Source organism: Triticum dicoccoides, chromosome 6B (genome assembly GCF_002162155.2).
Source record: "Triticum dicoccoides isolate Atlit2015 ecotype Zavitan chromosome 6B, WEW_v2.0, whole genome shotgun sequence".
In the NCBI taxonomy this organism is placed as follows: Eukaryota; Viridiplantae; Streptophyta; class Magnoliopsida; order Poales; family Poaceae; genus Triticum; species Triticum dicoccoides.
The window spans coordinates 480,725,358-480,737,507 of record NC_041391.1 but is presented as its reverse complement, the minus strand read 5'-3'; the positions used below and the strand labels follow the sequence as shown (position 1 = coordinate 480,737,507).

General features: G+C 45.6%; 1 protein-coding gene across 2 annotated transcripts; it reads left to right on the top strand.

The window, feature by feature from the left end:
• Positions 1-5,190: 5,190 nt before the first annotated feature.
• On the top strand, positions 5,191-8,688 carry LOC119325745 (trihelix transcription factor GTL1-like). 2 transcript variants are annotated; one of them, XM_037599471.1, is made up of 4 exons: positions 5,191-5,392; positions 5,667-6,105; positions 6,781-8,023; positions 8,120-8,688. In XM_037599471.1, the coding sequence occupies exons 2-4, from the start codon at positions 5,705-5,707 to the stop codon at positions 8,387-8,389; spliced, it is 1,914 nt and encodes a 637-aa protein (XP_037455368.1). In that variant the 5' UTR covers positions 5,191-5,392; positions 5,667-5,704; the 3' UTR covers positions 8,390-8,688. The 2 variants fall into 2 exon arrangements, with proteins under 2 accessions (XP_037455368.1, XP_037455366.1); XM_037599469.1 differs by having other exon boundaries at positions 5,192-5,392; positions 8,117-8,688.
• The last annotated feature ends 3,462 nt before the right edge of the window (positions 8,689-12,150 follow it).

The following is a 12,150-nucleotide window of genomic DNA, read 5'->3' as shown; positions in this document are numbered from 1 at the left end:
GCTTTTTCATGAGTTGTACAGATAAGAGTTCCCACAATTTGTTTGATGTGCTAAAGAACTATGGAATCTGGAATGTAGAAGAACACCAAGCATGTGATGATGGTGAACAAGATCGCCAGTTTCAAGAAGAAAGGCAAGTGCGTTAGTGTGACCGACACCAAGAGAAAGTCTAATTGTGGAGCCACCAAGGAGGTTGGGTGTTTCTACTGTAAGGTCATATCCAGCCAAGAGTAAAGGATCAAGTGGTTTTCATTTTGAGAGCACCCATTGAGTTTGGGATATTGTTCAAGAGTCTGGTAGGAACCATCAGCATTGATGTTCCTCGTAAAACAAACTCCCACTTTCTTTGGATTCTTGTTGAGTATCTGCATCTTGAGAACATCACAAAGGGCTTGGTGCCCTTTGAGACTTTTGAACATTCCCGTCTCAAGTAATTTTTTTGTTCATAATATATGTGGTTTCCTCATATGAGGGGTTAGCGTCCACAACAGTAATTGAAGAATTTGAGAAAATATTCTCAGAGATAGTAGATTACTCAACTAAAGATTTAGCAGAATTAGGTTCAATGTAGTTTAAATAGGGATGAAAAAACTTCTCTTGAGAAGCACATATCTGCTGAGCGAGAGGAACCAGTCATTTTCCATCCTCAATTCATCATGATATGCTTTCATATTATTGAGCTCTTGTTTCCGTTTGGGAAACTCAAAGGTAAGTGTCTCATGATCAGATGAAAGTGCATGTTGACAAGAGGATAGCTGCTCAGACTTAGACTTCAAAAGGTCATGCTCATTAGTCAAAGTTCGGTTTTCTCCATTTCATCAATTAGAAAATCTTCTTGCTTATCGAGAATATTTTTCACATCATCCTGAGAGTTTTGTTGCTCTTTAGCAATCGAAGTAATTTCAGAATATCTAGGTTTCATGCTATCTAATTCTTCAAAGAGTAAATCATCATCACTAGAATCATAGTGGGACTTCTTGGAAGGTACTTTAGAGGCCTTAGCCATCTAGCAGAAGGAAGGTGCTTCATCATCGCTTCCATTATCGTTGAAGAAGGATCGATGTCTTCGTGATGAGGCTCACGCAATGCCGGCTAAGCCAGAGTATGACTCCTTGACAAAAGTTCCTGCTTCAGATGCCTTCGATCTAGAGGTTTCTTTCTTGAGCCCATTTCCTTTCCTAGATAGCTTTCGCCCTTATCTAATTCTTATTCTTGAAGGGCTAGGACTTTGATGATGATGTTTCTTTATTTTTCTTCTTCTTCTCAAAAATGTCATCATTGCTCTTGCTCTTCTTCTTAGCTTCAACTTCCCAAAGAAGAAAATTAGCAATATATTGTCTAGTTTTTTTTGCATTTGAAGCAAGTGTGTTTCTTTGCACCTGATGAGGAACTTGAGCTAGAAGTTTTCTTGGAGTCATTATTTACCAGTAGAGTGAGGTCTTGGCGAAACAACTTAGGATCATGAGAGTCACATCCAGAGGGTCCTTCTCTAGAGGTAGAATCGACCTTGACCTTCGAAGCTTAACTACCTTTGTATCTTGACCCATAGGGATCATGTTTCTCCTATATTTGCAATTCATGAGTATTGAGTCTCTCTAGAATATTTGTGTCATCAAGAGTTTCGTAGTACGGATCATTCATAATTATCAGGACCAGAGAGTCAAATGAATCATCGAGGGACCTTAGCAGCTTATTCATAACACCAAGTTTTTCAACATCCTTAGCTCTGAAACCTTTCTACTCATTGGTGATACTAACAAGTCTCGAGTAGGTGTATTGAGAACTTTGTGAGCCTTTTCTCTTGATTTTTTAACCTATTGGAGAGAACATCCATCTTGATTTCACACCGGAGGAAAATGCCTTGATAGACCATGTAAAAGACATGCCAAACTTCCTTAGCAGTTTCCAGCTGAGTGATACGGTTGAATTCTTCTCTAGTGAAGCAATCATAGAGAATGTTTTGGGCTTGAGTGGCTAGATTGATATTCCTCCAGCCTTCGGAGGTGGGATTTGTAGGGTCTTCACAAATAAAACTCTCACTGACAATAAGTATAGTCCTTCCCATCAAAAATAGGCTTTGGAGTTGATCCTCGATAATTACATGTGGTCGACATCACTTAACTCCACATGGTTAAACCAAATCACAAAGAGACAAGGGAGCACCTTGTTGTGATACCAGCCATAGGACCAGATATCGACCAGAAGTGGGTCGAATGGGTATTCAAGAAATACTCTAAAAATGTAGGATTTCCGAAGTAAAAAATGTATGTAAAACAATTACTAAACAGAATATATAGTAAACTAAACTGAGCAGAGAAATAACTACATAAACATTAGTAAACCTAAGTAGTAGTGCATATGAAAGGAAACATAACATCGGCGGCATAATAACTAAGTTCTCATAACAATGTTCGCATCAATCACTAAGAACACGGGAGAGGACTAACGAACACGTGCGAGTACATGGGTAAATGAATTCGAGAAAGTACAACCCATAGCTTGGTGAAGACAAAAATACCAGTTCGAGCTGCTGGCACAACTCTAGTCTAGTAGGAGGGGCCAAGTTTTAACTCAAAGGACAATGTCCTCAGCCTATTCTCCTTGAGCTAAAGTCACTAAGACTTCACCCAATCATTCATGGTAGAACTTCGAGGTAGATCTCCAGGACCTTCACGGACTTGTTCTTCAGTCGTCCACAATCACTCTCAGAGGCTCTGATTCAACCCCTAACCGTCTAGTGGATGCACAATCCACAAGAATAATATGTCAAGTCGACTCAACTATACTTGATTCTTCCTCGGAGCCAGGAAGAACATCTTCTCAGACTTAGAGAGAAAATCACAGCGCATGAAGAGATTTCCAAGTCTCCACTCGAAGAGTAGGTTTTAGTTGAGCATCATCGAAGACCTAAATCTCGACAATTACTTAGATCCCTCCTTAATAGTAAGGTTTGTCATATGACACAAAAGGAGAGAAATGAAATTAGAAAACAAAAGTCTTGACTACGCCTCATAATCCTCTACATGAGTTGACTGTTCCTCGAAGAGGCATTCGGAAAGATATCATTGTCACCACAATTTTTATGGGTCATAACTCTCATGTTAAACCAAATCCTTCGGGGCATTCACCTACTCACAAACACATTAGTTCCTTAGATGTTTTGTCATTAATCATCCAAAATCCTCAGGGGCACTACTTTTTTAGAGAAAAGGCCAAGGCCCGACTTTATAGATAAAGCCACACGGCAGCGTCACGAATACCCAATGCTCACACGAACACAGAGCCACAGAGAAAGGTAAATAGACCCAAAGTAGTAGCGATACATGCAGCTGCCAAACACGGCACGCAGGCCGGGAAGAGAAGAAGACCTAATCCCGCAAACTACAGCACCAAAATTATACACCATGATTCGTCCCGGAGATCTGAGAGGCTGAAGCCCGAATTTTGGCGATGAGCAGGTCCAGGGCGTCCCGGTGTGGCTCCTTAGTCAATGATCTCCACTGCTGCAAGAATATACATGATTTGAAAAGAACATCAGCAGGCTTAGATGGGAAGGTAAGCTCAATAGTAAATTTGTTTCTAATGGTCCATAGTGCCCAACATAAGGCTCCCAAGCCAACCCAGAATACCCTCCTGGTGACCCCTACCAGAGATTTGGCTAGGGTTCTAATATCTGCGAAAGAGGAGGGATTCCAGGAGACCCGAAGCCAGGATCTGACGCAAGCCCAAACTAATTTGGCGAGAACACAGTTGAAAAAGATGTGATTAGAGTTTTCCAAAGCCCCACACAAGTTACAGAATTCCGAGCCCGGCCCGTTGCGTTTTTTGATCTGATCAGCAGAAGGGAGGCGACCACGGAAGGCTTGCCAGAGGAAAATCTTAATCTTAGGAGGGAAGGCACTACTTGCACTTATATAAGACACTCTCTTAGCATGATCAAACCCATGCTTTTATTTCCATATCTTCTACTAATGCAAGTGTCAACAATGAATATATTTATTTATGATATGAAATACAACATGTTTATGTAATGAAATCTCCCTGCGAGATCGCAACTTCATTTATTAATGTTATTGAAGTTATTGTAGATCTATTCATATCTTCTCGTCTCAAAGGAAATATTACCATGGTGCATATGTAAGAACAATATATGGGGAATCTAATGGGCTAGAATAGAAGTAACATTTTCTTAGTGCAACAAAAAATATTTATTATTGTTTGGAGATAGGTATATCTCATGCGTACCCCTTATATTTATGTTATGAGAGTTACTGTAGATCTTGGCATATCGTCATCTTGAAGGATCGGTTTTCATGGTGTGTGTAAGTAGTACAATACATGTAGCCTTTTCTCGGTATAACAATTTCTTTATTATTATTATTACTTGAAGATAGGTATATCACATTTCTCACCCCTTAACATGTAATCCATCACTACATAATTACCAACACATAAATATCTTATCATTTCTATGGATTTATTTCTGTTGGAGGATAGATATAAATGATTCTCTAATTACTTACCCTATTTCATGATAGATCATTTCCAGGGGTGGGGGTGGGGGCTGGGTATCCCACCTAAATATAACATGTAGAATATTTTAGAGTCATGAAATTCCTTGTTTTTCATTCCCATATCTTCTACTCCTACATTAGTGCTTCACAATGGATAGCTCTTTACTTCCCATACATAAAAAGAATTATTTACCTTTTTAAATATATATGTTATCATTAAATACGCTTTTATTAATGTTATCGTAGATCTTTTATGTATGAGATGTGATCGTTTACTTATGATATTGAAGTTATTATAGATCTGGTCGTATCTTCTCGTCTCAAATGACCGATTTCCATCATACATTGAAGGACAAATATGCGAGAGTAACTTAATGGACAAAAATAAAAATAACATTTCTTTGTTCTAACAACAAAAACCTTTTTTGTTGCGAGAACAACAAAAACTTTATTAACATGGAAGAAACAGCCTACATACTAATGCGCGACAGTAATGATAAATATCTAATCATTTTGTATGGATATGCTTTCTGTTGGGAGATAGATATAAATTTCTCTCTATTTACTCACTTTGTTCTATGATATATCTTTTGACATTAGATGGCCGATCAAGATATCTTTGATACATTTACGAAACCTGAGTCCAACCGGGTATATAACACACACGTCTTCTCCTTTTTTCTGAGATATCAGTGAAGACACCCTCTCTTTTGTAGGGCTCTTGGCTTTCTCTGCCTGCCTTCACACTCTCTTTGCCTTTCCAGTTGTCTATGACCCCATCTTTTTCACCACCGTCTCTCTTCTTCCTCCCCTAGCCGCCCACTGTACAGCTCCGTGTTCCCAACTTCCCCCGTCTCCGCCGTCAGAACTCGGAAGCCGTAAGTCATGTCCTTCCTTGCGACACTCATTGTATCTGTGTGAGAAAGAGACGGGAGAGGAGCTTGCACCCAGAGAGATGGGCGTACAAGCAAGAATTCTCCAATCTAGTCCCTAAATTGCTCTCGTAGAGTACTTGTTGGTGGTACATACATATATACTTGTAGTGTAGGAGAAGAGGGAGAAACTAGTGGTAGGTAGTAGTGTACTGGAGCTTTCCGCCACCCGCACTCACTCCGGTAAGGTAGATCAAACTGAATTTTGTGTTTTGGGCAGGGAATTGGAAGGAAGGTGGTGTGGTGGGGGTGGCGGCCATGCAGCATCCGGAGCAGGGTGGCGCCGGGTACCCCTACGGGCCGCCGCTTACAGGGATGACCCCGTTGTTGCCACAGCCGGCATCCGCGGCCGTGTCTGTCAGCAGCATCCCGTCTCCGTCGCCGCCGCCGATGCAGCCGCAGCCAGCGGGGACGAACTTGGACCAATTGCCAGCCGCTGGCCCCGGCAGCGGCAGCGGCGCGGTCAACTTCCACCACGACGACGACAACATGCTGGTCGACGCCGGAAGCGGCAGAAGCGGCGGCGACGCGGGGGCGGGAGGGTCCGGCAGCCGGTGGCCGCGGGAGGAAACGGTGGCGCTCATCAGGATCCGGTCGGAGATGGACGCCGCCTTCCGGAACGCCGCCCTCAAGGCCCCCATCTGGGAGGAGGTCTCCAGGTGAGAAAGAAGCGAGTGGTACTGGTAAAAATTTCCTCACCCCTGCGCAATGCGGCTAACGGTTTCAGAGAATTCGGCGTCAGGCCTGTCCTGCGCGAAGTGATGGCGAGTTATCCTGCCATTCCCCATCTAGTTTTGGCGTAATGCTACGCTCCTCGATTTCCGTGTCGCTGGGGGCGCTCGTCGTCTCGGCTAGAACCTCGGCGCCCGGGAGCAGTGCGCCACTGCCACGGGGGTGTGGAGCAGGCCACGCAGGCAGACGCAGGCACTGGAGCGCAGGCTGCTGCATTGTTTTCTCTGCTCTTACTTTTCTAGCCATTGATGCACTCTGGTCTTTGGGAAAAGAAGGGAGTAGTAGAGTATAGGAAGTCTTTTGCTCCCATCCCGATGCTGCTCTGATGAATTAATCTGCATCTCTCACCCGCTGACAGTGCCATCATCTTGACATCATCGCGCACCTCTTTCCAATTCCTTCCGTCTTCAGTCTCTCTCAGAGAAAGAAAGATAAAGAATGTCATAAGTTTTGACTCATCCTAGTACTTGTGTGATAGCGTTGTGTCAATTTTATTTTATACTACTACTACGGATTACCACTCATGCCATCTTCATTGCTGTGCCAGTTTGGTTGAGACGTGAAAGCAAGAGACGACCTCTGACAGCAACAAGATTTTGCAGGAAGCTTGCGGAGCTGGGCTACCGTAGGAGCGCCAAGAAGTGCAAGGAGAAGTTCGAGAACGTGGACAAGTACTACCGCCGCACCAAGGAAGGCCGCGCCGGGCGTCAGGACGGCAAGAACTACCGCTTCTTCGCGGAGCTCGAAGCGCTCCACGCCGCGGCCCCGCAGCAGAACCTGCCAATGGCGACCGCCGCGACAATCTTGCCAGATCCTCGGCCGTTGGCAATGGCGCCTGCCTATCCTGGCGCTGGCCTGCCGGACCTCAGCTTGTCGTCGAATTCGGAGTCAGAGTCGGACGACGAGTCAGACGAGGAGGAAGACCAGGCGGGCGGCGGTGGCGGCAGGAGCAACGAGGGGATGATGGCGCTCTTCGAGGGGATGATAAAGCAGATCACGGAGAAGCAAGACGCCACGCAGCGGCTGTTCCTGGAGACGCTTGAGAAGTGGGAGGCCGACCGCACCGCGCGAGAGGAGGCATGGCGGCGGCAGGAGCTGGCGCGCATAAGCCGCGAAAGGGAGCAGCACGCCCGGGAGCGAGCCGCTGCGGCCGCCCGCGATGCGGCCCTGATCGCGTTCCTCCAGCGCGTCGGCGGGAACTCCGTGCTGCCCACGCCAATGCCGGCCCACACGGCGCCTCATCCAGACGCGCCGGCCGCCTCGCTCCAGCTGGTGGTCGCGGCGTCGGAGGAGGGCGGCCGGCGAGGGGGAGGGGAGAGCGGCGCGGGCATGTCACGATGGCCCAAGGAGGAGGTCCATGCGCTGATCCAGCTGCGGATGGAGAAGGACGAGCACTGCCAGGACATGGGGGCCAAAGGGCCGCTGTGGGAGGACATCTCCGCCGGCATGCGAAGGATCGGCTACAACCGGAGCTCCAAGCGGTGCAAGGAGAAGTGGGAGAACATCAACAAGTACTTCAAGAAGGTGAAGGAGAGCAACAAGAGGCGCCCCGAGGACTCCAAGACGTGCCCCTACTTCCACCAGCTCGACGCTATATACCGCAAGAAGCAATTCGCCGTGAACAACGCCGGCGGCGGCTGCTCTAGCACTGCCTCCGGGAACGCTGTGGGCGCGGTCAACGCCTCCGCCTCGGAGCAGCATAACCCCTGGCGCGAGCTCGAGGGTAAGATCAGCAACGACTTTGACAGGAGGCACAGCGTTGGAGGGGGAAGCTCAGATGCCCCGCCCGGCGATGGCGAGGTGGCCGCGGCCAGTACCGTGCTTGATGCCATCGCTACAAACAAGGTAATGACTCGGACTTTTGAATCTCTCCATGCAAGAGCTTTTCATACTTGGAAGTCCAATGCACGCAACTTAATCGGAATTTTCGTGGCACAGAAGTCTGAAGACAACGTGATGGCAATGGAGTCAAACATTCAGTCCCAGCAGACGGAGGTGACGGCGACGGACGAGACGGACAGCGACGACATCGAAGGCAACTACAGCGATGATGGCGACGACGACGGCGACGAGGATGACAAGATGAAGTACACCATAGAGTTCCAGAAGCACAAAGAGGGCGGAAGCGGTAGCGCTCCTGCCCCGGCGACAGCTGCGACGGTGGTGACGAGTTCGGCCCCGACAGGCAGCACCTTCCTTGCTGTTCAGTAGGCGCCCGTGCCGAAAGAAAACCAGGCACCAGCTTCCTCTTCGGTTCATGAGCACCAGCAGTCCTTGGCAACATCCTATACCATTTGTTGATTTGTTTCTGTAATAGCAACCTCAGTGGTCAAAAGACAAAAAGAAAACCAAACCGAAATAAGTGGCTCCCCTCTGTGATTTCATAACTAGACTGGAAAACAGGGGAGGTGCTAGAGCAATAGAAATCCCAAACAGCAAGTCTTTTTTATAGGAGGCTTATTATAGCCTAAATTTTACCATTTATGTACATTGATATAGCATTCCGAAAACCGGAGCCTCTGTTTTGCCTATTTCACTTTATTTTGAAATTGAAAGCAGATTATATTCTACTCCCTCCATTCCAAAAAATAATGAAAACGATGCACAGAGTGTGCAGCAGGCTATTACCAAACCAGGAGAGAAGAAAGAATACCAAGTTTATCAAGCGGCTAGATGCCTAGATTAGCTATTATGCATCATCTGCTGCTAGATTGATCTTGCTTAATTCGAGTCTCAATGGTATACCTTCCTGTTTTATGTCTATGATCCTCCTTAACAAGACTTTTACTGAGAAGATGAATGTACATAGTAGAAGGTTTTTCTAGAGGAAAAGAAGGAATAAACGTGCCTACCACATGGTCAAGTGGACTAGGGTGTGTCGATGTAAGCGTATTTGGAGGCTTGGGGGTTAAAGATTTACATAAGGAGAATGTTAGTCTCCTTACAAAATGGTGAAGGAAACGAGACTGAGAATGGTCTTTAGCGGAAAATTTTGCGTGCTATGTATTTCCGTCGCCACACTGTGGCTACGGTTCCCCCTCATAACGCTGACTCTCCTTCTTGGAAAGCTATTATAAAGGTCAAGGAGGTATACCTTGCCGGCAGAAAGATCATGATTAGCGAAGGGGATCTGGTGAGACTGTGGTTTGACTGTTGGGCTTCGGAAGTGCCCTTTAAAACTCGGTTCCCTGCGCTTTTTGATATTTGTCAAAAAGCAAATTGTACCCTTGCTGAATTTACTTAGGGGGATGTGAATTGTCATTTTGTCGTAGGCTTTTTGGAAATCTTAGTATATAGTGGCAGGAGATTGTGCAATGTGCATGGTCTTTTTTGTGATCGCGCTGGCTCTATAACCTAGTCTTTTAACCGGGAATGGTGTGTTTACTACCAACTTGGTCTATTAGTGTCTTGAGCGTGATCTTGTTGGGCCCAACTTTAAGTTGGTTTGGAAAGCTTCTATTCACTTAAAGATTAATATTTTTATGTAGCAGTTGGTTCATGATGATGTCCTCCACTCGCTTTAATTCACATAAACGTAACGGGAAGGAGGATTATCCAGCTTGCTCTTTTTGTACTGATGTAGAAACTGCTAATCACGTGTTCTTTAGGTGCTCTTTTGCTCACTCTATTTGGGTTTTTTTGGCTTGGCTATGGGTGTTGCATGCTGCCCCGAATATCTCTGGCAGTGTTGGGCGTGGTTATATTACTATTTTTCTAGTGGGAAGAAGTTATATATGATAATGGTCATGGGTTGATGCCTGTTGAGTTTAGTTTGCTAGGCCCTTTGCTTCTTGGGACCTAGATCTAATGTCGTTAATGGTCGTGGATAGTGTTAGCAGGGTTTTGCCCCGTAGTAGATGTCCCTTGAGCATCTACGGCGGGTTTCTTGTTAATGCTCCAACTCGTTGTACCCCTTTCTCGTCTCCTGGTGTCGTACTTTCTTGGATTATGTAGCTGGTCTTTTTGCTGAATGTTTCCGTTAAGAAAACATCTAGCAGTCTAGGTGAAGGTAATAGCCCACTGGCGCATCAGTTTCTTAATTTCTTAATTCTTGACTTGATGACACCAAAGCAATAGCAACACAGAGGCCGCATAAGAAGTATACATGTCTGGCAAAAACTTTTTCTCGTAAGTTTGTGTGTTTTAGGCGTTCCAGAGAGTCACCGTAGAAGCAACAAAAATAATTTGCCAGATCCTACCAAACCTTGCAATGGGTGCATCCATATGAATGAAGTCACATATGTTTGAGGCCGCACCTGCAGCGTCTACCAAGCCAAGCTTTCCCCATATGAAAGTTTCTCTGTTTTGCCTATGCCTTACAGTCTGATATGTAACTTGTAGCATTGAGGAAGGGGTGTGTTTTGCCTACTGGCCACCTTTTACATTTTGCAATGTTTTAGAAGACCTCTAAAAATAACAATGACACGGCACCTACATCTTGACCACCATCAAACCGTGCATCCTCTTTCTTGTCTAGTGAAAAATTAGGACGCTCGAAACGCACGCCTTTCGTAGGTTAAATCTTAATGCATATGATGTACAGTACTCAATATTATCGTGGACACTAGACCAACAGTGGAGGAGCTTTCGGGGGTTAATCTTAATTCCTATGATGTACTCCTCAATATAATCGCAGACACTAGATCAACAGGGGAGGAGCTTTAGGAGGTTAATCTTAATGCCCATGATGTACTCCTCAATATAATCGCAGACACTAGACCAACAGGGGAGGAGCATTTGTGGGTTAAATTTTAATGCCTATGATGCACTCCTCAATATAATCACAAACACTAAACCAACAGGGGAGGAGCTTTCGTGGGTTAAATCTTAATCCCTATGATGTACTCCGCAATAAAATCAAAGACACTAGACCAATAGGGGAGGAGCTTTCGCAGGTTAGATCTTAATGCTTGTGATGCACTCCTCAATAATTTTGCGGATACCAACCAATAGGGGAGGAAGGATTTGAACCTCAATATGCATATGATGCAAGGCCGCGGATAATCCTCCTGCTCAAAGAACAAAAAGTAAGTGAGTGAAGTGATTGACTACTGAGTGCATAGCATTTTAGATAATGACATTGTGGGGCACCATCTGTTCTGCATGACCTCCAACATTTGAGTTCAGCATTTATATATAACAACTCTATTTTGCCAATCCCCGGCAAAAAAAAACACTTTTGTCAAGAAGAAACATCCTTGGTAGAAATGTGTAAACAATGGACTTTCTTGTTCAAAGTACATCATTTTATTATTTTTTAGAATCTAAAAAACCTCATGTGCACCTTTTCTCAATTAGAATAAAGATGTAATGTCCGGATAATTATGCTACAGTAATCCCCTACTAATGATGCCATGTCATCGCTCTTACTCTTGCTAATCCTCACTGGCTTTCAAACATCTTTCAAATTTCAAATCCAATTTAAAGTCAGGATTCTAATTTATCAAACATGCAAACAAAAAATGTTCAAGTTGTTGCAAATAATCATTTGGTAATATTAGTGGAGAAATCATCTTTTTGCAAATTGTTTAAGTGCCTTAAAATAAAAGAAAACAGAAATGTTTTTAAAAGAAAAATAAAACAAAATTAAGAAAAAGGCCAAACCCCTCCCCCTCCCATGGGCCTCTCGGCCCAGCTGGTCACCAGCCGGCCCACCCTCGCACCAATCTGGCCTACAAGGCCACCCCGACCCAAACCCAAGCGCTAACCACCCCCACGACTCTCTCTCTCTCCCTCTCCCGATCCAATCTGGATCGGGCCGTTCCCCCTTCCCCCTCGCCGCGTCCCCGACGCCACCTCGCTTAGGGCCCCCCTCGTCGGAGCCTCCCGACGCCGCCGCACGCCATCTCCTCCCGCACGATGCCTCCCCCTCGACGCGGACTGAATCGGCGGCTCGATCCCGCGGCGCCCCGAGCCCTGACGCCGTGCCGTCGCTGCTCACCACCACCTCGTCGGCGTCGCCTCGTCTTCGT

Bases quoted from the DNA above. Each gene is read 5' to 3' on its own strand.
- LOC119325745 (XM_037599469.1), top strand. From the start codon at position 5,705: ATGCAGCATCCGGAGCAGGGTGGCGCCGGGTACCCCTACGGGCCGCCG. The intron at 6,106-6,780 runs GTGAGAAAGAAG...AAGATTTTGCAG, and splicing joins ATCTGGGAGGAGGTCTCCAG to GAAGCTTGCGGAGCTGGGCT. The intron at 8,024-8,116 runs GTAATGACTCGG...TTCGTGGCACAG, and splicing joins ATGCCATCGCTACAAACAAG to AAGTCTGAAGACAACGTGAT.